We start from the raw sequence: 27,866 nt of genomic DNA, 5'->3' as shown, positions 1-27,866 counted from the left end.
CGGAGGGATGGAGTCCATCTGGACCCCACCTGCCCACCTTCTTGCTCCTGTGTCCAGGTCCAATGTACTGTGGGCACTGGATCGAAACCCCCCCCCCCCCCGCCTTCCTCCCAATCTAGGCCTCTACCGGTAATTACATGAATTTGCCGCGGACAAGGCAGCGATGCTTACACCTGCTTATCAGTCATCAATGCGCATTCATTATACCTGCCGACATAAGAGTAGAGCATTTCCAACCAACCGCATCGGCAATGTACACCTATATAGCCTCGAAGCCGAATCACGGGGTGGAATCATGATAGCTTCAAAACGATCCGCCTATACCGGAGGTCTCTGAAACACTCGACGGGCCGGCGGCGGCGGCGGCGACTGCGAAAGCGACGAGGCGCGCAACCCGCGGAGAGGGCTCCGAGCCATCCCGAGCGGGCATCGGGAAAATGAGGAACCGCCATGGCCCATGAGCCCGCCGCCCTAATAGCTAGCGAACTCATCGAGTCAACAGCCCAGATGAAAAAAAAAAAAAGTTATCAGGGCCCGAACCGCGATTCGAACGCGGGACCTCTCGCATTTTGAGCTATAACCCGACTAGGAAAGTTAGAGATGTCTTTGCTTGTGGTATGTTGTAAAGTGTGAACTTACAGCGAGAATCATACCACTAGACCATCCGGGCTGTGATGATGTAATCTAGGCCGGATTATGTGCTTACGTATTTTCGGAGCGGGCTCCAGGTCTCCACGCAACCCTATCTTGGTGGATCTCCCGGGCACCCCAGAAGTAGGGACTGGTCTCCGTGTTTGGATTGATGCGACGTGTGGGTTGAGACATGATCTTGGAGCATCTGGTGGGCTTGTGGGTTTACGAGTAAAAATAAGAGGCAGAACTTAGAAGTGACCCAAGAAAAAATGATTGGGGAAAAAAAGGTGCCGGGGAATGGTAGGAGGCGAGAAGATTTTTGTGGGCCCGACGAACGTGGGAACCTCTCGCATATCGAGTAGATAACCGAGATGCAGATCATAGATATCGTGGCAAATATTTTGTAGTCAGGATGGCTGTGGCTTATTAGCGGGCTAGATGTGTGTGTTCTTCGGTGTCTTTGCTGTATCTTTCAGTGCTCGCTCATGCCCCGCTTAGCTACTTCGTCTCCAGACGATGCAAGTCTCCTTCGGGGCGAAGAGGGCATGCATAGTAGGAGATGACCTGGGCCGATCAAGGGAAGCCGCGACAGGTCCTTCTGGGAGCAGACCAGGGCCAATTATCGGCCTATTTGAAGGAATCTGGGGTTTAGCATGCACCGTACCTTTCAGGGCTGAGAGTGCTTAATCGCACGACACTACAGTATCCAGCTGTACGTATACATGTGGCATCTGATCAGCCATCGGTAATGGCTGTGGTCATTTGTATCATGTGTCTCGGGACTCTATTTATGTGGTTATAGCGCTTGGTGTTGCGCCAGGGACGCCGTGCTTGTTGCATATTCTCCTCCCATTGCTTGCCTCCGTCGAATGTACACGTGGCCTGTTTTGTCGTCGCATTGGGTTACACCCCGTACGCGGGTATAGTGTGATCATCCAAGCGTACAGTCTCAATGTTCGTAGACCTGTCCTGGTACCTCTAGGAGACAGGGGGCCACCCACGTAGAATATATACCCACCTAGGCAAGGAACGAACCCCTGCAACTTTCCATCAGCCCCAGCAAGTTCCGAGCGCGGAGAAGAGAGCATCCAAGAGACACTCAACCTCATCTACAACAAAAATGCCAAGATATTACAAGATAGAGAAGTTATACATTGCATAGTCGCAACGAAGTGCGAAAGACAACCACAAGCTAAGTTTTAGAGGCATAGAGCATTGAAAAAGGAACGTCTTCATCAGCAAGGCCTGCTGGCCCAATGGTAAGGCGCTTGACTACGAATCAAGAGATTGCAGGTTCGAGCCCTGCGTAGGTCATCTGTTTTTTTGCTTACACGGCATCTTCTCAGCTCTGGGATACGCGGGCCTGCTCATACCAAGTTTACAGACTGGTAGTAGATAACATAGGATAGCCCCGAAGCAAGACCGGACAAAAAGTTTGAGGAGTGCAGGCCAGTGGCACTGTTTTCTTTTATCAATGTCGGTCGCCATGACTCGACCAAGTGTAGCAGTTCTCCTACATCGCCTGCGAGTACCCCTAATCCTAACGCCTGCAAACCATGGCCTGGTCCGCTAACCAAGGGATTCCTTACCCAGATAGTCATGCAGTCTACACTGCTGTCAAGACCGGGGTATGGAATTACGCACAGATTCGCATTTCCAAGCTGCGTTGTTGTCGTATTCGTCAATATTAAGTAAGATACACAAGAACCGTATCATTTGTTCTATACACATTTGAGCCATGATGGCATTATTAACCCAGAAACCTCAACCCAGCCCACCCACTCATACCCATGCATCTATCAGACATTGGAGCTATACCCCACCCCAACGGCCCTCCGCCGCTGCAGCGCCAGACAATACTTCCGCGCCTCGTCTACCCAGAATACACTGCTGGAGATGCACACCAGCTTGAAAAGGTGTGCCAGGTTCAGCGCCTCTGTCTGGAACACCCGCTGCAAGAATGGCAGGTAGATGACACACGCCTGCCCAGCCAAGGAGCCCAGCACGGCGTAATTGAACATCTTGTTGCTGAATAGCGAGATCTCGCCCCGCAGGACCGACTTGCCCTCGCTGCGACAGGTCAGGGCGTTAAACATATCAAACAGCACAAAGCAGGTGAACGTCATCGTCGTATCGTGAGCCGTGACCACGCGCGCGCGCTTGCCGGGATGACCGACATCATCTACATCGCCCATCTCGTACACGTAGATGGCTAAGGTGCCGAGCATAATCACCATGGCCGAGGTCAGAACCCTCTGAATGAGTGGCCTCGTCAAGACCCTAGCTGACCTCGGGCGCGGAGGGCGGTTCATGATGGAGGGATCAACCGGCTCTACGCCCAGAGATTGTGCTGGGGGACCGTCCATAAGAATGTCTAGGTGAGATAAATCAGCAAGGGCATATAAATGACATGAGGCCAGGACTACTCACTAATCCAGAGGATCTGCATCGCGTTCAATGGATTCTTGAAGCCCAGAGTGGTGCTCAGCAGAACAAGACTGAGGGCAGCCACGCTGGTGCTGAGCTGGAAGGTGATAAAATTCTGGATATTGTAGAAAATGCCTTTGCCTTGCTCGATGGCCCGCAGAATGGTCGAGAAGTCGTCGTCTGTCAAGATCATATCCGCCGCCTCCTTGGCGACGTCGGTACCTAACTTGCCCATAGAAATCCCAATGTCCGCCTTTTTCAGGGCTGGTGCATCATTGACACCGTCCCCAGTCATGGCTACCACATCCCCGCGAGCCTGCAAGGCGCGAACCAGTTTCATCTTGTGGTCTGGACTCGTACGGGCGAAGATCGAAGTCGAAGCAATTGCCTGGGAGAGTTCGGTAGTGCTCATCCGCTCGATTTCCTCACCGCTGATGACGGGCCGGGACCCAGGGGTATCATTAACGGGCATTCCTAGTTTCTTAGCGATAGCAACTGCAGTAGTCTCGGCATCTCCAGTGATCATGATGATCCGCACGCCCCCGGCCATCAATCGCCGGATAGACTTGTGCACATCCTTGCGGGGGGGATCATTCATTCCCACCAGCCCAGCAAAAACAAGCCCGGTATATCGCTCATCATCATCGCTTTGACTGGTGCGTGATGCAGGCGTACCCGATCGGCTGCCAAGGGTTCTCCCTTTACCGTCTCTCGATACACCACTAGCAAAACCAAGGACTCTCAACCCTTCTGATGCCATCTGTTCAGCCGCCTGTCGCACGGTTTGTCGTCGAGGTTCATCCAGGATCACCTCCCGCCCGTCCTTGGTCAGGTAGGTATCACAACGCGCCAAGACCTGCTCAAGTGCGCCCTTGATGTAGGCCATGTTAGTGCCTCCTGGAGCGGCTAGTGAAGATGATTCGCTAGGTGTGCCGCTACCGATAATGACACCCATCCATTTGCGCTCGGAACTGAACGGAGTCTCTGCAACACGAGCGCTAATTCGATCGCGTACATCGTCCTCGCCAAAGATATCCAGTAGATCGAGGATCGCAACATCTGTCGGCTGCCCAACCCATCTGCTCCGAACGCTCCCCGAAGCCCTATCATCAGTTGAGGACAGCACGGCAGCGGAGGATGCGCTGGCCGGAGAATTCGCATGTACACGAGACAATCTGGCATTATTGGCGATGTTCCCAATACGAAGCACGGTCCGAGCTGCGGGCCCTGGAGTCAGCGACGTGATGTCGCTGTGAACCTCAAATGGCTCGGAGCAATCGAAGTGCCACATTTTAGTTACAGTCATGTGGTTGAGAGTCAGCGTGCCGGTCTTATCGCTGCACACAACATTGACCGATCCCAAGGTCTCGACACTGGGTAGCCTTCGCATGATAGCTCCTCTCTTGGCCATGCGCAAAACCCCCAGAGCCAAAGTTACCGTTACAATAATTGGAAGCCCTTCTGGAATCGCAGCAACTGCGAGCGACACACCAATAGTGAACATCTCGAGAAGCTTCCGACCCTGGATCAAGCCGATCACAACGATCAGTGCGATGACCCCAAAGGAGATGTAGCTCAGCTCTTGGCCGAGCCGATCCATTGATAGCTGTAGCGGAGTCCGTGGGCTTTCAATTTCCTGTAGCGACATGGAAATGCTACCAAACTCGGTCTGCGCACCAGTTCCGATGACAACCCCCTGTCCATATCCTGAGCGTACCAAAGTTCCCATGAAAGCGATGTTGTGCTGTTCATTCAAACGAATATCTGCGCCAACCGCGCCGCTGGCAGGTGCATCATAAAACGGGGACCGAGGTGGTTGAATCGGGAGGGACTTGGAACTGCGAATGGCGTCGGAGTATTTGACCACTGGCTCATTTTCGCCAGTCAAATTGGATTCGTCAATGGCCAAGTCTGTGGCTGCCGTGATTCTAATGTCGGCTGGGATGCGGTCTCCAACGGTGAACAGGACCAAATCACCAGGCACCAACTCGTTTGCTGGAACAATGGTTGACGCTTTGACGGCGTTGGAGATGGACGGGCTCTTGCTTTGAAGCTCCTGCAGTTCAATCTCCGCAGTGGCTGCCGCGCTCGAATTTGCCATGGGAGGACTGTTCGAAGGAATGTCGCGAATCAGGTGCGCATGATGAGGAACGAGACGGTTTAGGGCTTCCAGGGACTTTTCCGACCGATATTCCTGGACAAAGCCGACGCTGACGACGATAGTGACGGCGAGGGTAATGCTGATCGCATCATCGTAATTACCCATAACGAAGGATACTCCCGCGGAGGCCAGCAGGAGCAGAATCAGGGTCTCACGAAATTGCTTCAAAAACCGAAGCCAGATAGGCTCCGGGTCTTCATGAGGTAGTTCGTTCGGTCCATCGCGTGCGAGGCGAACCTCCGCCTCCGCCGGAGTGAGTCCATGGATGAGCGAGGTCTGCAATCGCTCTGCTGTTTCTTGTGGGCTTAGCTGCGAGTACGTAGAGGTAGATGTCTATCCAGTGCGTGGCGCTCGAGATTAGCCGTGCCCATGAACCACATAAGAAGCTGCAGACAGATCATGGAATGCGAATGCGACGGTCGTCGAAGTCAAACTTTCGTCCACTTACTGAGGGGGAGATAGTAGAACGTACACCCGCGGGTGTCGTCGATTGAGGCCTCAAATCGGTCTGGGCATTATGAAGAGGTAGCGAGGGTGTTTCGGACCTTGACATCTCTCATGCTTTGTCGAAAGAAAGGGAAGAAAAATAACGCCCAAGAAGATCAAGCACCAGCTCTTACCATCCCGTCGGGAACCAGATTTGAACTTGAGGGAGTGTATGATTTGAGGGGTGTGGCTTTTAGGGGAAGGAAGGGTGAATGTTCCAGATCGCAGGAAAATTCCAAGACGGCGGGCACGGCGAGAAAGCCACGTTCTAGTACTCGTAGGCGCGAGCTGGCCGTAACTGCATCGATAATAGTTCAGTTGGGATTAAGCCAGGATGGGGAGTGGTCACTGGTCGCTAGCAAGTGGACACAGGGACAGGACAGGGCCGTGCTGCCGCTCGGCTTGCGGCCACTGATTAGTCGTGGTTGGTACGGGGGAGGTACTGTACTCAGTAAGTCGTAGTAACTGACTAGGAGTATGTATGTATGTGCCTTGAGTTTAAGAATATAACAATCGGAGAGTCGCGATAAGCAGAAATCAAGTGAAACGCGCAAACGATTTATTGTTATGCAGGCAGGTGAAATACAAACTGCACCAAAGCGACCAAGCTAGAATCACTATTGAGGATTGAATCGGACCTTCAACCACAAGAGGCTCGAGTCTTTTGCTGCCTCTTTGGGACTTTCTTTTCGCTTTGCCCGATGCAGACTAGCGTTTTCGGATGACGCGTTGATCCGTGGATGCCGCACTAGGACTAGTGCGAGCCGCAGTGCAACTGCTTGAGTATCTGCTTACATAAGAACTATTGAAACATAAAGCTGGATAACAACACGTGACCCCAGCCATCTTGCCTTACCGCCAATCAGCTGACATGGGTTCGAGTGGGGAGGGGAGGGAGGCTGGGCAACAGTACCGTAGCTTTAATGTTGTAGTACCGTACGTATCAGTCAGTCCTTTCCGCCTTGGAAACCACCAGTCATTGAGACGCGCTCCCTCTTGTTTCCTCTCCTCCCATTTCCACATCCACCACACCACCCCCCCCCAAACCGCCTTCTTTTCTCAATCCAACTCAACCACCCCTCCCCATCTCGTTTCCCCTCCAACCTATTTGTTGTAGGGTTTACGCTGAGGTCGCAACTGACGCGACTACTATTCAATCACATTTTACCCACTACTACCTGATTCAAATCAGTCGGGTTAGTGTGGTCGCACCTCCTCAAACGCCGTAGGGGGCGAGCACCACTCGCTGATCCTGTTGTTTTCAACTCCCGGCGCGTCATCGTACGTTGGTTGCCAGGGAACTTATCACCACACACCACACACTACACACCACCCCCTCCCCCACCCCCCGGCACCGGGCGGGTTTCTTTTTGGAAGGGTCCTTCCATCGTTGGCTTCATCTTACGATTAAACTTGGCTTGATCTCTATATTATCTCAGCGCCAATATGTTCTACTCGGAGACGCTTCTCTCGAAGACCGGGCCGCTGGCCCGCGTCTGGCTGTCCGCTAACCTAGAACGCAAACTTTCGAAGTCGCATATCCTGCAGTCCGATATTGAGAGCAGTGTCAGCGCCATTGTCGATCAAGGACAGGCGCCTATGGCATTGCGACTCAGTGGTCAGCTGCTATTGGGTGTTGTTCGTATCTATAGCCGCAAAGCGCGCTATCTCTTGGATGATTGTAACGAGGCTCTTATGAAAATCAAGATGGTACGCCTCGTCGCTTCGTTTATCGATTCGTTTCCTTGTTTTCTAACTACTTAACCGTGTAGGCCTTCCGCTTAACAAACAACAATGACTTGACAACCACGGTCGTCGCCCCCGGTGGCATCACATTGCCTGACGTTCTCACCGAATCTGATTTGTTTATGAACCTGGATTCTGCTCTTCTCATCCCGCAGTCGCTCAACTTGGAATCTGAAGGCAAGCGACCGGGATCTATGGATTTTGGAAGCCAACTTCTGCCTGATACTGGTTTGCGGCGCTCGGCCTCGCAAGAACCTGCGCGCCTCGAAGACCACACGCTGGTTGATCTGGACCTGGGAGAAGATGAGACGCCGTTGGGTCACGATTTCAGTATGGAAGTTGGTCGAGATGCCCCCGCCCCCCGCCCCGTCGAAGAGGATCTTTTCAGCGATGGTGGGAAATTCAACGATGTCGACAACTTGCAACTGGACCTCGATCTTGGTGAAGACGACGCCCCCTTGGACAAAATGGATCTTGGCGATGACGGCTTTCACGATAACCTCATGCAATTGGACGACCCTATGGACCTTGGCGACGCCGAAGAAGCTGCCCCCGATGCCGATGAGCGATTTGAGCGCGAAAGCACCGTCCTGACCGATATGTCGGAAGAACGGGTCAACAGGCTCCTCGATTCGGACGAGGAGGCCGCCGCGAACAAAGAGAGAGATGACGAAGCTGGGGAGGAGACAATTGCCCAGCACGAGCAACGGGCGAAGCGGCGCAAGGTTGTTATCATGGGCTTGGACGAGGTAGCCGATCGCCCCCAGAATGAAGTCAAAGACCAGGCCAAGGACTGCACGCACATCATGAAGCCTTCGTCGTGGCTACCCCGGGACCCTGTGCTTTTGACTTTGATGAACATGCAAAAGAACGGTGACTTTGTGTCGAGTGTGCTCGGCGGTGACCGGGGACGTGGTTGGGCGCCTGAACTTCGGGACCTGCTTTCTTTCGACACGGTTCAGAAGGCCGGTGAGTTGAAGCGCAAGCGTGACAGTGGAATTGCAGACATGGACGTGGAGGCGGCTACCGCCCCGGCTTTGGAACTCGGCGAAGAAGACACGATTTTGCCCATTGATGAGGGCGTGGGTATGGACTCTACACTCCACCAGCGCTCGGACATCGATTTCCCAGGCGACGAAGAAGAAGACAACCACGCTCTGCACCTGAGTGAAGACGAAGGACTGGATCACACGCTGGAGGAAGCCGAAGATACAATTGTTCAAGATAGCGGACCGGTCTCTCTGGGCACGAAGCACGCTGTCCACATTCTTCGCGAACGCCTTGGAGAATCGGCTGAGGCGCAGAAGAAGAGCGTCAAGTTCCAGGAAATCCTGCCCGAGAAGAAGGCCTCCAAGGCGGATGCGACTAAGATGTTCTTCGAGGTCCTCGTCCTTGCCACCAAGGATGCGGTTCAGGTTGAACAACGCCCTGACACTGTCGGTGGCTCTCTCAAAATCCGTGGCAAGCGGGCTCTCTGGGGCTCATGGGCCGAGGAGGGAGCCAGCGAAGAGGCGGCTTCGCAGGTAACGCCGGCTACCGCCTAAATTGTGGAATGACTTTCTCTCTGTGTGTTCATGTACATCTTTGACTGTAGTTCGAAATGAGTTGGTGGGGCAGGAGTGGATGAGGAAGACAGAGAGTGTGTGTATTCGGGGGCTGTGATGCGCTTGGGACTGTTCACTTTGTGTGTCGGCGATCGTTTTGTTGTGGAATTGATTGGCGTTTTGGGGGTATTCTCTTTCCTTGGGACTGAAAAGGCGGCTATTGAATCAATTGTGTTTTAAGAGCCGGGATCTTGCTCTGCGGGTTGTGGGGCGAAGACTGTGTTTGGGCGATAGCTAGGCTTTCTTTTAAGTGTAATAGAAACCATCTCCGTAAGAATTTTGGTCAAATGGTTTACGCAGTGCTTTGGTGCTCGCTGCAAGTCAAGTCCTGGATATCTATATCTGAATGCGCGTGGTTCTGAGTCAATTATCTTTACGTACGTACACATGTAGTTAGTAATTCGGAGTCAACCGATAGATAAGTGTATGAGTGAGTGGGTATAGGCTGCTGCTCGGTCTTTGCTCAAGGCCGAGGGGCGAGACTAATAACACCGTCGGACCTGCCAACGATCAGCGCGATAAGCTAAATGCTCTTGGCTGGGCCCTCTTCTAATCTCGAACTAGTTAACTTATATAGTATATGTAAGCCATTAGCCGTGACTGTGAGCCTGTGAGGTCACTGAGCACCAGTGGAGAATTCCCCTGGTCGGAGTGGGGGTTCCGTCTCTTACCAGCTGCTGCCATTTCCCCGACTTTCTCTCGGTCAATCCCTCCCCATCTTTTCATCCCCCTCGTTCTTCTGCAACTGTGATTTCAGCTCCTCTCCTATGCCCATGCCTATTGCATTGACCAAGCCGTCACAAGCTTTCCTGGGAGTAATTCTCCGATAGCCGTCAGTTCCCGTCGAACTGGCCTGCAGATCGCTTCCGGTTCTGCAGGAGATATACTCCGTATTCCGCAGCAACAGCGATTTAGCTCGACAAAGTTCACCCGGCAACAAGAACACACAGAGGCCGAGGAGCACACAGGCTCGCGAGACTCAACAGATCACAGCGATTGATTGTTTCCATGGTCGTACACAGTCCTTCATCTTGTCCGGCCCGGCACCATGTCTGAACCTGGGCAGACAGATGAGGTCTCGCGAGAGACGTCCGAGCTATATCTCGACCGAAGCTCCGCGAGTTCGCATCAAGATATTGGAAACCATGCGACTGTCAGGAATCCGGAATTTGAGGTTGATGGGGCTTACGCTCCCATCACAGGTCGCGTCACGTCACATGAGAGCCAGATGCGCCGAGTGCACTCGCGTAGCTACTCCCTGACCGATGGCTATAGCTATAACATGCCAGACGATGACGAGGTCGAGAAGATCCCAAGTCGAAAGGAAGGGCTAGCCGCCGACGACCCTGAGGCTTTCATTGTCGGCTGGGATGAGCATGACCCGATGAACCCGCGCAACTTCAACACCTTGCGGAGATGGCTGATTGTGATTATATGCTCGCTAGGCTCGCTTTGCGTGTAAGTGTCCCATGTCGGATCATATATTTGACCAATGCTGATATGACCGTCTGTCTGAAGGACCTGCACATCGTCTATGTACACTGTCACCTACAGCCAGCTAATAGAGGAGTTCAACTGCTCTCGTTTGGTCGCAACGCTGGGATTATCATTCTTCATCTGGGGCCTTGGTAAGTCAGTACGAATAGTGTGAAGGAGCCTCCCCTCCAAAGTGTTGGCAATGCTAACCTCGAACTCATGAAGCGGTCGGGCCGCTATTCCTAGCTCCTTTGTCCGAGGTTTGTGCAACTTTCTGCCCCTTGTTCTAGGAGCTGGACTGTCAGCGGGCATATACGGACGAATCGACTGACACCTCAGTAGTTTTATGGTCGACGCTATATCTACATCTGCTCATTCTCACTCTTCTTGATCTGGCTCATACCCTGTGCAGTAGCCCAGGATATCCAAACATTGATTATCTGTCGTTTCTTTGGTGGCATTGCTGGCAGTGCGTTTTTGAGTGTCGCCGGTGGTACTGTAGGCGACTTGTTTGCCCGCCATGAGCTTAGCGCACCGATGATGCTATACACCAGCTCTCCCTTCATAGGACCCGAGCTGGGTCCACTGTAGGTTCTTGGTCACCACAAATGACGTTGCAGGGCATGCTGACAACACTAGTGTTGGTGGGTTCATCAACCAATTTACCAGTTGGTAGGCTTCCTTTCCTGCTCAATCAGTGAACGTTTCTCGGCTGATCTTCCTGCAAGGCGCTGGACATTCTATGTCCTCCTGATATGGACAGGCGTTCTGTTGGTTTTGATTGTCTCCTTTGTCCCGGAAACGTATCATCCCGTGTAAGTGGTCTTTTCTGTATTGTACCTTGATCCTGTTCATGACCGCCGCCTGACAATGGTCATGCAGTTTGCTCAGACGCAAAGCCCGGAAATTGCGCAAAGAGACAGGCGATGAGAGGTGGCAGGCGCCGATTGAGAAATTGCAACGTTCGGTAGCACAGACAGTTATGCGGTCTACTTACAGACCCCTGCTCCTGCTGACCATGGAGCCAATGTGTTTGAACCTTTGTATCTTCTCGGCGATTCTGCTGGGTATTCTCTACCTGTTCTTTGGTGCATTCCAGCTGGTCTTCGAAAATGTTTATGGCTTTGAGCTGTGGCAGCGAGGTCTCTGCTTTCTCGGCCTCTTCGTCGGTATGCTCCTTGCCATTTTCACAGACCCATTGTGGCGCCGTAACTATGTCCGCTTGGAGGAAAATCACGAGAAGGCGACTGGACAGTTGGATGACTTCCAGCCGGAATGGCGGCTCCCACCAGGTATGTTAGCCATGCTTAAACTTTGTGATCAGCTTCTGATGGCGATGATGTTGCAGCAATTGCCGGGGGTCCCCTTGTAACCATCGGCCTGTTCATATTCGCCTGGACCATCTATCCCCATGTGCACTGGATCGTACCACTCATCGGTAGTGCCTTCTTTGGAGCAGGGTAAGTTTGTGCATCGTTTGAGCTTCCTGTCTGTACTCTGTACCAATCTTCATGCGCCACTCATTCGGACATGGTCTTTTTTGAAGCTTCTTCGCCTCCCATCAGTTCTGACTCGTCGCACGTAGGACCATTCTCGTATATTCGGGGATTTTCACTTTTCTAGTCGACGCATATCCGACCTATGCTGCCAGTGCGCTGGCCGCGAACAGCTTTGCGCGCTCTATCTTTGGCGGAGTTTTCCCTCTTTTCGGTATTCAAAGTAAGTTCCCCCGATATTAGCTCGAATGGAAAACCTAAGATTGGTAAATTCATGCGTAATCAAACCTGTTGGGTGTCTTTCTTCTACTTTCAAGCGTGTTTAATTTCACGCTGAGATCTACCATCCTTGGAGGAAATGCATCCTGATCGCCGATCGCTAACGCATGACTACAGTGTACAACAACCTGGGGTATCATTGGGCAACATCGCTTCTTGCTTTTCTGACCCTTGTTATGGCACCATTCCCGTAAGAACTCCTTTTGTTGCGTGTTTGATGGTGTCGTCTGCGTCGTCTTGTCTGCCTTCAATGCCGATTCTGCAATGTCGTTATGCGGACCGCCGATGCCCCCTTGCATAGAGATCTGCAGCGGCGGCAACATGACATATCTGACGCCTGAAAGCACATCCACGTCTCTTTCTCTCTGGCAACAATCTTACTATCCCGGAGTCAATCTGGCTACGAGTGCTGACTGCAATGCTTCTTTTCCCCTGATTAGGTACATATTCTACCTTTATGGCAACCGCATTCGAAAGAAGAGCCGATTTGCTGTATGATCGTCCCGACTATATCTTCCAAGATTGCGAAGATGTAGACATCGTCTTACCCGGAAGCACTTTGCCGGCTAGATCTGGCCGATGCGAGACAAGATCCAATGGGTTCTTGGATGATGTATATGCAACCATAATAGTGGCCTACAGCAACTGCGGGCACTACTATTGCCCGGCTTGTTTTTCAACGACCGATGACGACCCGAGGCGCTGGGGCGACCTTGGCGGATCTAGCTGTTAGATCACAGCCGGCACGAAATATTTCTAGAAATAAATAGAGATTCCATGGCTTAGCTGGACGGGTTAGAGTCACACCGTCCTTTCCAGCGGACCAATTGTTTAGTGAACACCGACAACTATCCATCCATCCATATTTACAGGGTCAGAACTATACTTTGCCACACCTCTCTGCGAACTTCTACTCCCTTCCTTACCTTTGCAACGCGCAGACTAGAAAAATCACATCATTTCTAATATAGCCGAGGCATACTCTATTCCATGCCAACTTCGATTGTGTACGGAGTACCTGACTGAGACTTGAGAGCAGAGAGCAACAGTCATATCGGGCAGGATCGGGCAACCAGGGCCAACCCAACGGGAAAACCCGGGGGCAGACTAATACAGCCAGGAAATGATTGGTGCGCCGGATCATCTTTGAGGCATTTCTTTTCCGCTGCAGTGCAGTTTTGCTTTTCTTTGCTTTTGGATTTTTGTGTTTGATTTTCTCGGTTCCTGGGAGGTTAGAGGCTCACACGTGGGAGAATTCTGACACTAAAGCAGTAGTTATACTCAAGTCAACTAAGAAGGCTTTTGTATTGTACAGTACGTACTGTACAGGCGGTAGCTAACCGGGAACTCCGAGGGAACTACGAGGGAAAGCTCTTATGGATCAGACAGTTATATAGGTCAACAGTGAGGGAACATCTGCTTCAATTGGGCAATTAGGATGATTACATGTAGTTCAATAGGTCCCTTAGTGCCTTATACCATCCATGACTTCTATGATGTGAATGTCGAGCTTCTTCAACTACTGAATGGTGTGTTGCAAACGATCGTGGAACAGTGGCGGTGCAACACGGGAGATCAGACTAGATATAGTTTGTTTCGTTAGAGAGTGATGATGTCTTCCTTTAGTGTCACATGCGACAGCCATTTTCATATTTTGACATCTCTTAAGGAGTACATCTTCACGTTTTCACACTTTCACATGGCCCCTGGTGGCTCTCACAGTCCCAATCCCCTGAATGAGCAACTTTTTGGGCTTGATCTTTGGAACAGACCGCAACAACATCCTTTTCATCTAAATTGCTTCGACTCACCACGGAAAAGATCGGTGAGATTTGAGCGACACGCGACAGTGGATTGCTTGCATGCATGCATGCATGCAGAAGTGTCTGGTATCTAAGAGTAAATCTGGTACGGTAACCGTACCGAAACTCCAACCATCGATCGCAGCATCCTTGACGCCCTCGCCGTGTCTGTCGTTTTTTCCCTTATTTCTTTTTTCTGGCAATTCCCTCATTTCTGTCGCTAACTACTCAACTCAACTCTTCTTCTTGTTTTCTGACTTTCTCACCCCCGCGTTTTGTCCTTCTACTGCTCTCCTCTCCCCTCCTCTTGAGTCTTTTACCCCTCCTGTTGCCAATCCCCTCTCCCCTCTCTCCCCTTCCTCTCTCTCCCCCCGGGTTCGGTGCCTTATATCTCCTCCCCGACCGACTTTGGCTGCGCGCCTGCTCTTGGATTTCCCCCGCAGCCTTGACAAATTGAGCCCAGTCTTCGCTCTCCACTTTAACTACCTTACCACTATTACCAATTAACAACCCCCCCCCATTCGAATTGTCGCTCGCGTGATCGTGAAAATATTGTTGGGATACTAGTCCTACACAGCATCTTCAATACTCGTCGCATTTGATCCTTCTCTATCGAGTTGCAGACCACCTCGTCATCTTACTCTCGGTCCCGCACGCAAGGCTCCCTTCAGCTCTCCTCACCTCCGCCCGTCCGTCCTTTACAACCCTCCGTTCTGCGGCCGATTCCGCTCTCCGTTCCGTTCTCGCACTTCGACCTCCGTGCTTGGATTTCATGCGCCTAAACCACGAATCAACCACATACCTGCTCTTTCCAGACTAATTCTCTGGAGGACGCCCGAGAGATCGTACTCAAAGGGAACTACCGTGGCGCTGCGCCTGTGACACATCCTCGGCTATATCGCTCGCGTTCGAACCTTGAGGCGGCAAAGATTCCTTTCGACACGCAACTGCACGTGCGCAACTCGGCTCTCACCCTAGACCGATTTACCGAGTCACCGCTCCGTCGGGCTATTCATGCCGAAATGGACGTGGACGCCAAGGAGAAGAGCTCCCCAGCTCCCTCGGTAGAGCCGACTGAACCCAATCATGACATCAGGTCTGCCGATGAGCATTCGGAAACCCCCAAGACGGAGGCGAACGGCGACGAGAAGGACAAAGGCGTCGTGACGCTTGGGCAAAAGGCAGCCAATGCAAAGGACCCGTCGAGACCGCGGAGGAAAAAGGCGCGCAGGGCTTGTTTCGCTTGCCAGCGGGCGCATTTGACTTGCGGTATGACTGACCTTGTCTTTAGCTTTCCTTTTTTCCTCCCCTCTTGCATTGGAATTTCTCGTGCTTTTCTTCGTGTCTGCCTGCTCAGGCGCTCTAATTCGCGCTTCTTGAGTGACGCGTCGCGGAATGCCGATTGCGTAGCTGGATTAAGGACGTGCCCACTAATCGAGCTTTCTGCGCACAGGTGATGAGAGACCGTGTCAGCGGTGTATCAAGCGTGGGTTGCAAGATGCATGTCAGGATGGGGTCCGAAAAAAGGCGAAGTACCTCCATGATGCGCCCGACGGGGCCCTGATGCCGGGTATTGCGGGAAACTTCTACAACAATCCCATGCGCAATAATAGTTTGCCATTGTCAAGGAGCGGCGCCAACGCCGTCAACGCGGCCGCACCGCAGAACTCTGGAGCCAATTTCTACCCGACTCCCCAATCTACGTCCTACAATGTCTACCAAGAGAACCCGATGAACCAGGCCTCGTTCCCATCGCAGTCGCCCGTCTCACCGTCCTACAATCTCAAGGCCACCCCTACTATTCGAAACAACAACCTTCCGTCCTCAGTCAATCAACAGCCAACGACCACGAGTGCCTCGGGTCCGCCTACTCAGAACCCCAACCCGTTCGCCGGTCCATTCTTCGATCCCAGTGACCCTGCTTTATTCAACTTTGATCTTTCTAGCATGAACTTCGAAAACCGGTACGGCGCGCTGGAGTTTGGTATGCTGGGACACATGGCGACAGGTGCTGGGGATTCGCCTAGCGATTCAGCCACGCAGCGCGGGTCTATGGGTCGCAGTGGATCTGCCCAATTTGCGTCGACTCCGATCACCGGAGGACCGGGGTTCGGGGAAAGTCCCGGCAACCAGCAGCCGTTCATGTTCGGTGACCCGCTATTAAACGAATGGCCGAGCAGCCAGGCTCCAGGCCAGGCGCATGTTAATGTTCCCAGCGTCTACCCTCAGTCCAGTCAAGGCAACGTGATACCCGGACACTTGTCCAAAGCCGATGCGCCTCATGCGTTTGCGATCGAAAGCGGCCCGGGCCATTTCAACAGCCCTGGCGCAACAACTAGTCCTCAGATGACGAGCGGCTTCGAAGAGTCTCCGTTTAGCGTCGCTGTTGCCAATAAGGCGAATGGCCTGGCTCCAACCAATCAACGACCCGCCATTACGACACCCAGTCTGAAGCACCAGAATCTGCATGTGGGAGTGCGCCGGCGACAAAGGAATCCATCCTCGATCTACGAGAGTGTAAAGGAGCCTTACGCGTATACTAGTCGCTTCCACAATCTCACTGCCTTCATTCAACGGAGATTTCCTCCCCAGAAGACCCTACAAATTGCCAAGGCGCTGGCTTCAATTCGACCCTCGTTCATCGCGACAACAAAGACGTTAAATAGGGACGATCTCATTTTCATGGAGAAGTGCTTTCAGCGGACCCTTTGGGAGTACGAGGATTTTATCAACGCTTGCGGAACGCCTACGATTGTCTGCCGTCGAACGGGTGAGATTGCAGCGGTGGGCAAGGAATTTAGTATTTTGACCGGATGGAAGAAGGATGTGCTTCTGGGCAAGGAGCCAAATCTGAATGTGAACACGGGGGGCACATCTGTTCCAAGCTCAGGGGCCTCCTCCCGCAGTTTCACTCCGCGCGGGTCGGCGGGCGAGAATCAAACCCCAGGGCGGCCGCACCCCGTTTTTCTTGCCGAATTGCTGGATGACGACAGTGTGGTGCAATTTTACGAGGATTTTGCCCGATTGGCATTCGGGGACTCCCGTGGCAGTGTGATGCGGACATGCAAATTGTTGAAGTACAAGACGAAAGAGGATATGGAGTTGGCATCGGAAGATAACCAACGATGGAACAACCACCTGCGTAAGGGTGGAATCGCTAGCGAGGCGGGAATGAATCAGCTGGGGTTCAAGGATGGCAAGGTTGACTGCGCCTACTGCTGGACAGTGAAGCGCGACGTATTCGACATTCCAATGCTGATTGTGATGAACGTGAGTTTGCTTAACCCGGTCCAAACCTGGATATGTACTAACACTCCACCAGTTTCTTCCGTGCATCTGATTTGTGCATGATGATTGAATGGTTGTCGGAGTCATGGCCCATACTGCATACTGCGAGATGTTTATTGCTTGTCTGATATTTCTGCTTTCCTCAGTACCATACCCCGGCCGGATTGACACAAAAAAGTAACCCTTAATGAGCCTTGATCTGTTTTTGTGACGTTCTTTTCATGACGGCTGTATTTTTTGGAGGCTGTCTGGTTGTGACTTTGTTCCTTTCTGTATCGGTACATATTGATGCACCGCATGATTCCCATGGAGCCTGCTCTTGTTCTGTGTTTAAAGGTGGGGTTTGCGATAGAGTGGTGGATGGACTCGTATCTCATTGTTCTGGATTTTCCCTGCAAATTTTTTCTTGTCTCTTTACGGAGACTTCGTATCTGTACATCATCTTACCGTGATCTATATATGGATTAAAGCTCATTCGACTAGGAGCGAATTCAAGAATGAGAACGATTCCTGGAGTGAAGGGGTCAGGGGACGCTTCAATACAGATGCATTATAGTAAGAAACTGCATACGTAGCAAGCTGATGGATTACGCCTGTGCCGGTTTGGAAACCCAGCTTTAGAACAAAATACTACAATTCTCTACACAGGAAGAATCAACACATCTTGTCACAAAGCCAAGTGAGCATCGTGGGATTCGACATTTAAGCCAATAAACTGTCTAAACCCAAGCAAAAAGCCGGGGGGGGGGGGGTTGCATGGTTTCCACTCGAAACGTATTCAGCGAGCATAATTACAGAATAAAAGAATCCTCTGTAGTCTTGAATGACGGCACCGAGAAAGAAAAATTGCAAATCCCAGTCCCCAATCCACTAGTGAAACTCCCATCTCAACCAGTCCCAACCAGTCCACCCCCCCTCCCAAAAAAGCTACCAGCTCCTGCACGCATACCGAAGGGGGGGACATGAAAATCGATCCCGGCTGGGACACCAAGGCTGGAATGGACGATGTTTTCATCATATTACCCGGCCTATCACCAGCCACCACACACACACACACACACTCACAGAGAGAGAGAGAGAGAGAGAGAGAGAGAGAGAGAGAGAAGACTTCCGCTCGTTTACAGCATAAGTCTCTCGACCTTGTCCTTGAGGGTGCGGATCTGGCCCATCAGGTCACTGGCCTCGTTGGTGGTGATGCTGGCGGCGATGACGGGGCGGGAGACACCACAGGCACGGCCGAGTGCGAGCTTGCTGGGGACGAAGACGTAGACGCAGTTCTTGTCCTCTGCCAGGAGGGGGATGTGCATGACGATGGCGAGGGGGGAGGTGTCGGCGGCGAGGATAACCAGTTCGGCGGTACCGCGGTTGAGGGTCTTGGTGGCTGTGGTGATGGGGAATGGTTAGGCGAGGTTGAAGAAAGTTGAAGGGAAAGATGTAGGCGCGGTTGAAGAAGAGGGAATATGCTTACCCTCGTTGGCTCCCTTCTTGAGCTGACGGTAGTGGGAGGCCTGCTGGACAAGGTCCAGAAGGCTCTGGGTCAGGCTCTCGTCGGCCAAGGGCCAGGCTGAACGCAGGAGAGATTATCGTCAGTATAACTGAAATTTTTTTCTTCGATAATGGCTTCCGGGGGGGGGGGGGGTGAGGACAGGTTCTTTCTTACCAGCAGAGGTATCAGCCATGATGATAGATGGGGAAGATTTGGAAAGGACGGAAGATGTCGAGATTTCGAAAAGAAAGCAGGCTCACGCAAAGGATCACTGCCGCGGTGCAGGTCGAGATGCTGGAGAGAAGGTGGTGGAGGGAAGGTTGGTGGTTGAGGTTTCAATCTTCATGGGCTTCCTGGGCAAGCGGAAAAGAAAATCTTTGGAGGGCGGTCGCGGCGGTGGGGCCGGCACACGGGATGAGTCTAGAACCGAAGGGGAAAATCTCGATGTCTGAGATTTCAGGCAGCTTCAGCGGCAGCCACCGCTTTAGCGCTAGGTTAGTCCACTAACTTACATAGTTGGGGCTTGGGGTCTCCTGCGAGTACTATACACAGCTGTCCGCTCGTTACGAGGTGTTCAAACAGCCATGATGGTCTATAAGCAATTAGAGACTGGGTCAAGTGGCTATCTTTGCATTTTTGTATTTCAAAAAATTTCTGACTCCGAGCTTGCATTGACTTGACATTTTCTCTTGAAATATGATTTGTGATGACACCATCCCCGAGGCCCTAATTCCCACGTACTGTACACTCTTGTACATATGTATGGCACGAGTCAGTGCTTCAGACTGACTGTAACTACAGTGTGTATAGACCACGATATGGAATCCTTAGCTATAATTGCACGATGTCAGCGCAACCACCCCTCGAATGTGGATACTTCATTGCCTATAAGTCAAGAATGGCTAGAGTTGAGGCGAAAATGGCAAGAATATAAGCTATGGCACTAGTTGGCTAGCCTTGCGCAGGCCGCTCAGGGGGGAGCAGGGACCACTAGGCATACAACTACATGATCTTCACCGGGCTGATCCACTGGCAACGTATGATGCAGTCGGTGGGCGATCGTGGAGACATGGACTAAGTAAGCATTCTGGGGCCCCAGGGCCTCAGGGCCTCAGCTGCACAAACCTCTACCAATCCAATCGTCCCCAGTAGATACAGTGCAGTAGTATTATTTCTACAACCTTCACACATGACAATGACGTCTCCACGCCGCATTCCATAGGTTTGCCGCAACAGCCGCAAGTGGCCGGCGATCGAAATGATTATATTGATAGCAGTGACTAACCGGTGCATCGGAATCGATCCCAGCCCTGAAATAACCCATTCTGTACCACTTTCTACTCCGGACTTCAGCCAAGCCCGAGTCTCATTCTACCCGCCGGCAACCCTTTCAGACCCATGAATGAATAAGAGCCATCATCAAACCCAGAGGAGAACAATAAACGCCGAAAACCCCACAACCAACCCATGTGAATACGCAACCAGATGCCGGCAAAGGGCATGCGGAGAAAGCGATAAAAAAAGCATATCATCACGTCATTCTATACCATGCTGCTGTTTGAGACGTTCCAAATTCTCTTGCCTTTCCGCCAGGTCCTCTTTCGATTTAAGCATTTTTTCGGGCTGATGGTATAGGACTAGAAGTCGGAGCAGCAAAGGTCAGCCGCGCAATTCTCCTCATCCGATGCCCGTTCAGAGTCAGTCTCCCCCGCATGGAGATAACATACCAACGAGATATCTGTTCTGGAAATTGAATCCATTGAGCTTATCGCATGCCTGTTTGGCGTCGTGAACGTCCTCGTATACCACAAAGGCAGTGCCCTTGGAGTTGTTTGCAATTCCCTGACGTATTTGTCTGCCGGAGACAGCGTTAGTTGCGGAGTTGACGATAATGTGGACGATGGCGCTTGAGTCACGGAGCCGCCTACCGGATAGGACCGAATTTGCCAAAGAGGTCGAAGAGTTGCTCCGCTGTTACGTTGTAGCTAGACAAAACCCGAATCGTTAGCATGCCTGTCGTGATCGACGAGATCATGTGTCACTGAATGTATCCGTTTTAATGGCGATGCGACGATCGACAGGAGGGTTCAAAAGATTCCGAGTGCGAGGAAAGGCATACTTGAGGTTCTTGACAAAGAGAATCCTGGAGGCCCGTTAGTCATGCTTTCAATCATATCCAACCTTCTGATAGAGATAAGAACCCATGGCCAAGCATCCTGAAGCCCAAGAGCGCAGCGGGAGACTATGGCGGGCTACCAGAAGGGGAGGGGTAGAATTGTTCGAACAGAACCTACCGATTGGCTTCGGGGGCGAGCTTTCGGCTCATTCTCGGGCGGGACAGTAGATGCTGTAGAGAGACGTGAAAGAAGGGATCAAGGTCGAGTCAGATACCCAACGGGGGTCTGGAGGAAGTTATATGAGAAGGAGGAGAGGAGAAGCAGGCAAGAGAGGAGCAAGAGAGAGGGAAGCAATATCCGCGACGAGCACGAGGTTCGGGAGACTGGGCTGCCTTGCCTGATCTGGTTTAGTGGCCTCGGAGGAGGAGCCTCACTTTGATCAAGAAGTGAGGATGAATCAACTTCCTCCAGCTCTCGTAACAGTAGAAAAGATGCAGTAGATCTTTGTTTAGCTTCAGAATCAGGATATAATCATTTAGAATGGCGTTCGAGTACTCTACAGTCATGCATGAGGGGGAGAGGGGGGGGCTGGTGCCGCAAACGATTACTACCACGGAGAACAACAGCAATACTTTTTTAGGTATTATAGCTGCCTGAGGCAGATAGCCGAGGACTCTCTCTTTCTCTCCCTCTGTCTCTGCGCCGGGCGCCTCGTCGTCCTCCGTCCGGCGACTCCCTCCTCCTCCTCCTCCTCCTCCTCTCCTCCTCCCCTCCCCTCTCCTCTCGGCCTCCATCGCCGCCCATCGTCCCTTGTCAAACCCCTCCCCCTCCCTCCTCCTTCTCTGGCCTTATCTTGAGGCGCAACTTCTCAATCGCTAAATTTCCTTGATCTTCTTTTCCTCGAATTTGCCGTTTTCTATCTCCGCTCCGCACCTTACTGTAGTGCAGCTCTCTTCCGTCGTCTGCTTTCTTGCGCGCGCGCTCTCTCTCCCGCCCGTCGGCAGAGGCTCGCTCAACTTCCCCCCTCAACCTCCGCCGTGCGACTCTGCTCCGTCGACTTCCTCTCTCCCCCGTCTCCCCCACCACCTCTCCTCCGTCAACCTTCCCTTTCGGACTTCTATACCATCTCATTATTCCTCGTGCGCTTCCCATTCTGCCAGGAATGACTTTCTCTTTGCCTGCGGTGGCCCGTCTTTAGCCCGTGTGGTCAAATATCCCCGCTCTGCACCCGTCTGCCGCAAGCACCTCTTTTCTCCTCCGGGCCTCTTCTCGCTCCTTTCCCGCTCGATTTTCCATCATCAGGCCTCATTATGCTTAGTGCAACATCCTTTTCTACCCATCTCGGGACTCGACCACCGCGCTACCGCACTCCCTCACCTCCGCGACGCGCCGTCGAGCCGATTTCACCCTGTTCAACCTCCGACATCCGAGCCTCATGGATTGACCGCAGCATCGCCAGGGTGGCTGCCTCCGATCGTGACCCATACCCCCCGAGTCATAACGGTTATCATGCTACAGATCATTCCGCTGCTCATCGACCGAGTCATGGCAGATCGAGTTCGACCATCGACGCACTCGCGACCATCGCTTTAGCCACCAGCCCTACCTTCGCACCTCTCTCCTACCGTCCCCCTTCTCAGAACTCGACACCCGCATTGTCGCTTTTCCCTTCCGAACCCATCGATTCCTCCGAACGTCCCGCCAAGCGACCGCGCTCCGAAAAAGATCAATCGCCGTTCCATTCCCACCGGTCGCTGCCCGTGCCCGATGCAAATTCTTCCGCGGTGCTTGATAGCATGAAGACGGATGCAGAGCTTCTATTGAACTTTGCCCGACCCACCAACTTCCAGCCTACCATTCAGCCTGCCAAACGAGTCAGCATAGATGAGCACGCTCTTTACGCCGGAAGTGAAACCCGGCGTTTCGATAGGATTGGGTCCGCGGTGGGATCATGGGCCGCTCACACCGAAAACCTTACCCACACTATTTCAAGCAATAACGGCCTCCCACCATCTCGAATGAGGTCACAGTCTGATGGATCAGCAGCCATTGCGCGACCAACAATACAGGGCTTGCGGCCTAACACCAGTTCTTCAACTCTTCCCCCGATACTCTGGCAGGATGAAGAGGGTGCGGAGGACGATCACTGGGGTTCAGCAAACAAACACATTTCCAGCGGCACACAATCCAATGTTCAGGCTGCCGATGTTATGCGCGCTCCACATGCAGGATCGATGCCGGCGGACCTGCCTCCCAAGACGGAAGACGACACAGAGTCGGAGGAGTCCGGTCAGGCCAGCTGTGCTGCTTGTAATCTCGTTCGCATACCAATCGACACTGGTGAGCAAGGTGATGTGACTTGGATCAGTTGTGATGGCTGCAAGCGCTGGTTTCATATCGTCTGCGCTGGTTTCAAGAATGATAGAGAGGTGCGGACTGTGGATAAGTTCATCTGCCGCGCCTGTGGGCCCTTGCATGGACGGACGACATTTGTTCGCAAGTCATCTCGCGCCCGTACCGCAATCGACTATGCTGGTCTGAACCAAGGGCTTGTCAAAGCTGCAACAGATTCACTAGAACATCATTACATTGAACCTATTCGCCAAGGCAAGATTCGGTTCCTCCCTGAGAATTTCCCCCGCATGCGCCCGGAGCTCATCACGGCCGAGTACTTCGAAAGAGGCAGTGGCATGACAGAACCGATAGTCATTCCTGCCGAGTGGAATACTCAAAACCCGGCCCCAACGCTTCCTTCGGACTTGGACGCACTAGCGCAGGAAGCGCCCACGCAAGAGATGTTTGATGAACTCTTAGACCATCTCGATGCGGGCGAGCAAAGCTTTGAGCAGGTGTTAGACTGCGGCCAGGATCAACTGGACATGGTGATACCCCAAGGCTTGACGGTCAGACAGGTGGCCGAGCTCTACGGACCCGAAGAGAGGGTCGAAGTCATCGATGTCAAATCTCAACAAGGAGAGGACAAGAGATGGACCATGGAAAAATGGGCTGATTACTATGAGAGCACAGGTGACAAGGTAGTGCGAAATGTCATCAGCTTAGAAGTGTCCCAGAGTCCATTGGGCAGGCTCATCCGACGACCAAAGGTGGTTCGTGATCTGGACCTGCAAGATTCAGTCTGGCCCCAAGAACTCCAAGCAGTGGGAGACTACCCAAAAGTACAGTTTTACTGCTTGATGTCAGTGGCCGACTGTTACACCGACTTTCATATTGACTTTGGGGGGTCGTCCGTCTACTATCATATTCTGAAAGGCAAGAAGACCTTTTTCTTCATCCCGCCTACGGACAGGCATTTGAAGAAATATGAGGAATGGTGCAATTCGCCCGCACAGGAAACCACCTTCCTCGGTGACCAAACCAAGGAATGCTACCGCGTAGACCTTGTCGAAGGCGACACAATGTTGATCCCCTCTGGCTGGATCCATGCTGTCTGGACTCCGGAGAATAGTCTGGTCATTGGGGGCAATTTCCTGACAAGGCTGAATTATGGGATGCAGATCAAGATTGCAAATATTGAGAAGGACACCAAGGTACCAAGGAAATTCCGGTACCCGTTCTTCCAGAAAATTCAGTGGTATACCGCGTTGAAGTACCTCGAGGAAGACCCGGTTCCCCAGGGCGTTCTCGACGCATTTGCACAGGACGAAAATTATCGCTTTCATCGAGACTATCCCATATACTATGAATTCGGAGACAGGACGAACACCGCCCCGCCAGGCTCTCCCTATCATAACTCACGCTTCTATTCACAAGCAGAGTTGGAAGGTCTGCCAGATCTTGCAAAATACCTTCTGCGTACCGCCTTGATCGCTGGGTCCTACCTTGTGGAAGGGGTAACGGTGGATGCTAGGAATGCAGTCAAACGATCAATACCCAAGACGCCAGGCGATCCAGTCGACGTTGTTAAGCAGTTTGGGATATGGGTCGCATGGAAGCGTGGAAACGAGAAAGCACCTCAGTGGACTCGCCCCGGCGTGATCGAGAGCAACCCAAAACTCACCCTTGTGGAGAAAAAGCCAGCTGGACGACCTAGTCGTCGCTCAGAGCGCAACGTGGACAGCCAACGTACCTATGCCGAGCGACAGGCTGTGCAGCGACTCCCGGAGCCACTTAAGGATCTGCCGATTCAATCGAGCAACAAGAGCAGCTCCAGTGTGCCTTCGGTCACGGATTCCCATATTTCTCCGAGTCTTTCCAGCGCCAATGCAGGTATCAAAGAGGAGACCGTGCCTAAGCCTCGAACAGCACCTCGGGGCTCGGGGCTCGGTCCCAAACGGGTTGCATGTGATGCTTGTCGCAAACGCAGAATCCGCTGCCATCACAAGGACGAACAGAATGATAGCCTATCATCCAAACAGACGGCCATGGGTGCTTTTGGTACCGGGGTCCATTCGCCGGCGCATGATGCAGCGTCTGCTCTGAACTCATTGGCGGCCATTGCATCGGAAGCAGGTCTTCAGGACAATGGCGTCAGTAGGAACATGGATCGCTTTGAAGCGTCATTGATCACTGTGGGCACCCCACATGCATCGACCAACAGGCTCAATGAACTCAGCCCCGAAGGGCAGAACACCGGTAAGAAAGGTCGGAGCAAGGCCTGTGACGACTGTCGGAAGAGCAAGGTTCGTTATGCCGTTCTGTATCTCGTGATATACATATGCTAATTGATCATAGCGCCGGTGTATCCATGATGAGTATGGAAGAATCGATCCAATCAAAGCTCAAGAACGAGCAAAGCCACGAGCCGCGGCCTCCGTGAAACGGCCACGTCCCAATGAAGAAGGAATCGGCGCCGGTGTCAGCAAACGGATGAAACAAGAAAGTACTTCTCCTGTGTCTCGGCCGCTTCATTTTGGTAGTCGAGATCACGCTATGCTGGATGTAGACCATGTCGGTCATGCTTCTAAGGATCTGGACCTCCATGATCCATATGCCGACCTCCCTCATGAAGACCAAGATTCTCCACAACAAGCGGCAACGGACAAGGAGGCCCAGCTCGGACAGACCTCATACGCATCACCGCCTGCCTTTCAGTCCGACACCGTGGTGACAAACGAGGCCAATTCTGCTCTTGCGTCTAAGCCCACAGCTACGCTCGTCTCGCCACCGACCTCGTTGGCGGACGATACCGACGTTCCCAACGATTATGTAGATGGTGAAGGAGAGCATGTTGTGATTCTCCATACGCCCACGTCTAGCTCGCGACACTCTTCCCGCCAGCCTCGCCAGGTCGACCGGTATATTCCTGAAGTTCATGTGATCAAAACGAGCAAGTCGACGACGCACACGCCCAGCGCACGTCGTTCATCCTTCGGCGCGTCAAGCACCGGTGTACGTAGGCCTACTCCCGGCCCATCTTCGGGGCCCAAGAAATCAGCATCACGGCCCTCTTCATCACACAATGCGAAGAAGAGCTTCTGGCCGATGGATGAGAAGAAAGGCGAGCGTTCTACTGCAGCCTCAGTTTCCCCGGGCCAATCCAACAGACCCACGAAGCGTGCTGCTGACGACGAGCCGGATGCTGAGAGTCTTCGTCTGATCCGCGAACTTCAGGAAGCTGAATTCGGTCTTCGGAAGCGATCTACGAGGGCGTGAATTGACCGTTGATCTCTTCAGCAGGGGCTGGGTTTAATTTTATTGAGTGATATATCTAGATTACCTTCATCGGGCAACCGGCTTGTCCGAACCGAGAAGGGTTCAACCCACCGGTTCGGCTTTTTCCTAGGATGCGGAGTTTGAGAGTTTGGGGGAGTCTGACGGACATGGTAATGCTTGTTGTTTTCATCATTCTTTGGTCTGGTTCATGGATTGCGATTCCATTTGGCGTTCTGTTCTTTGGGTGGGTGTTTTGCAGCTTTTCCATTACCCCGTCTTGCTTACATCGTTTGAGAACCCTTTCAGCCTTTTTTTTCACCTTGTGTGTGTGTGTGTGTGTGTGTGTGTGTGTGTGTGGTGTGTGTATCCGGCGTTGTTGTTTTACGGTTGGGCTGTTTCGATACGGCCAGTCGACTGTCTAGATGATGTTCTTTCTGGTCCAGTCGTTCCTTCTGGCTTCTCTCTTTATCTCCTGACCCATGGTCAACGTTCAAATCTCATTCCCATATGGGAAGGATCGTCCTCGGAATATGAGGCGACCTACTGCTTTCCATGCTGCTACTCATTTGACTCCAGCGCTGTTTCTACTCTTCATCTTAATCCGGGGATCCCTTAGAACCCATTCCCTTCGTGTTGCTGGACGAAACCTGGGTGGTTGTTGATCGTTCCCTTCCGTCTTTTCGCAACCTTGCAGTGCCTGCGATGAGTTTTATTTTTTTTTTCCCTTTGCGTCATGGTATTACCCCTCCCTGCCTGCCCATACTTAGCTTGCCTTGCACTTTTCCCGTCTTATATGATTGTAGCGAGTAATCTTCCATAACAAGAATCTTCATTTGACCTGCTTGACCTCCTTGATCCAATTGAGACATATATAGCAGCACGCTGTAGCTTACGGGGCTGGGATTCTGTTTGATCCTTCGCAACAACCCTCACTATCTCTGGACTGGATATTCTGAGGTAATTTCTGGGATACTCACTCCACTTCTAAGGTAGTCCGCCGCGGTGTGTGCGCGTTGCTCTATAGTTTCCAGGGGCCCAATCAAAGGCTCCTGGACTCCCTGCCGCCTCCGCTCCCCTCCTGCTACTTAGGGGGCTTGATCATTGGAGGAATCTAGCTTAACCCGGTGGAGTCATTGGACATTGAATCGTGGATTTCCGAGACTATGGGGACTGACCAACTGGCTGTTTATGCTCAAGTTGGTACTAGGTAGCCCTGAACAAGCAGAGTAAAAGAAAGACCGCCAAACTTGCC

The 27,866-nt window shown here is 52.4% G+C and overlaps 7 protein-coding genes and 2 non-coding genes across 9 annotated transcripts; 5 read left to right on the top strand and 4 right to left on the bottom strand.

Moving 5' to 3' along the window:
• Positions 1–531: 531 nt before the first annotated feature.
• Positions 532–670, bottom strand: BO82DRAFT_t75. Its single transcript has one exon. It is a non-coding gene; the product is annotated as a tRNA-OTHER (tRNA).
• Positions 671–1,059: 389 nt separating this feature from the next.
• Positions 1,060–5,926, bottom strand: pmr1 (Ca(2+)/Mn(2+)-transporting P-type ATPase PMR1; the record flags this gene model as incomplete). Its single annotated transcript, XM_025637842.1, has 4 exons — positions 5,670–5,926; positions 3,064–5,554; positions 2,494–3,007; positions 1,060–1,096 (listed from the first exon to the last, which is right to left on the bottom strand). Exons 1-4 carry the CDS (start codon positions 5,772–5,774, stop codon positions 1,060–1,062), a joined length of 3,147 nt encoding a protein of 1,048 aa, XP_025495102.1. The 5' UTR covers positions 5,775–5,926.
• Positions 1,876–1,947, top strand: BO82DRAFT_t76. The gene has a single exon. It is a non-coding gene; the product is annotated as a tRNA-Arg (tRNA).
• An 822-nt stretch (positions 5,927–6,748) lies between the features above and the next one.
• BO82DRAFT_389901 (kleisin alpha) lies at positions 6,749–9,409 on the top strand. Its single transcript, XM_025638484.1, has 2 exons — positions 6,749–7,417; positions 7,480–9,409. The coding sequence occupies exons 1-2, from the start codon at positions 7,154–7,156 to the stop codon at positions 8,995–8,997; spliced, it is 1,782 nt and encodes a 593-aa protein (XP_025495101.1). The 5' UTR covers positions 6,749–7,153; the 3' UTR covers positions 8,998–9,409.
• Positions 9,410–10,105: 696 nt separating this feature from the next.
• On the top strand, positions 10,106–12,502 carry BO82DRAFT_276147 (MFS transporter; the record flags this gene model as incomplete). Its single annotated transcript, XM_025631138.1, has 10 exons — positions 10,106–10,515; positions 10,576–10,685; positions 10,759–10,793; positions 10,876–11,120; positions 11,173–11,205; positions 11,262–11,348; positions 11,416–11,825; positions 11,882–11,993; positions 12,119–12,252; positions 12,426–12,502. The coding sequence occupies 10 exons, from the start codon at positions 10,106–10,108 to the stop codon at positions 12,500–12,502; spliced, it is 1,653 nt and encodes a 550-aa protein (XP_025495100.1).
• Positions 12,503–15,008: 2,506 nt separating this feature from the next.
• On the top strand, positions 15,009–17,481 carry BO82DRAFT_212790 (transcription factor). Its single transcript, XM_025630718.1, has 3 exons — positions 15,009–15,379; positions 15,564–17,380; positions 17,433–17,481. Exons 1-3 carry the CDS (start codon positions 15,133–15,135, stop codon positions 17,448–17,450), a joined length of 2,082 nt encoding a protein of 693 aa, XP_025495099.1. The 5' UTR covers positions 15,009–15,132; the 3' UTR covers positions 17,451–17,481.
• Positions 17,482–18,324: 843 nt separating this feature from the next.
• BO82DRAFT_381316 (ribonucleoprotein-associated protein) lies at positions 18,325–19,077 on the bottom strand (the record flags this gene model as incomplete). Its single annotated transcript, XM_025637841.1, has 3 exons — positions 18,325–18,779; positions 18,867–18,962; positions 19,059–19,077. 3 exons carry the CDS (start codon positions 19,075–19,077, stop codon positions 18,517–18,519), a joined length of 378 nt encoding a protein of 125 aa, XP_025495098.1. The 3' UTR covers positions 18,325–18,516.
• A 1,343-nt stretch (positions 19,078–20,420) lies between these two features.
• On the bottom strand, positions 20,421–21,296 carry BO82DRAFT_329043 (putative pre-mRNA branch site protein p14; the record flags this gene model as incomplete). Its single annotated transcript, XM_025633037.1, has 5 exons — positions 21,179–21,296; positions 21,004–21,027; positions 20,813–20,869; positions 20,612–20,739; positions 20,421–20,521 (listed from the first exon to the last, which is right to left on the bottom strand). The coding sequence occupies exons 1-5, from the start codon at positions 21,208–21,210 to the stop codon at positions 20,421–20,423; spliced, it is 342 nt and encodes a 113-aa protein (XP_025495097.1). The 5' UTR covers positions 21,211–21,296.
• Positions 21,297–22,311: 1,015 nt separating this feature from the next.
• jhd1 ([Histone H3]-lysine-36 demethylase) lies at positions 22,312–26,614 on the top strand (the record flags this gene model as incomplete). The annotated part of the gene is made up of 2 exons (XM_025636843.1): positions 22,312–25,641; positions 25,694–26,614. 2 exons carry the CDS (start codon positions 22,312–22,314, stop codon positions 26,612–26,614), a joined length of 4,251 nt encoding a protein of 1,416 aa, XP_025495096.1.
• Between the last annotated feature and the right edge of the window lie 1,252 nt (positions 26,615–27,866).

Source organism: Aspergillus uvarum, assembly GCF_003184745.1.
Source record: "Aspergillus uvarum CBS 121591 unplaced genomic scaffold BO82scaffold_9, whole genome shotgun sequence".
In the NCBI taxonomy this organism is placed as follows: domain Eukaryota; kingdom Fungi; phylum Ascomycota; class Eurotiomycetes; order Eurotiales; family Aspergillaceae; genus Aspergillus; species Aspergillus uvarum.
Note: the sequence above shows the minus strand (reverse complement) of the source record. Positions and strands in the feature narration are given on the sequence as shown.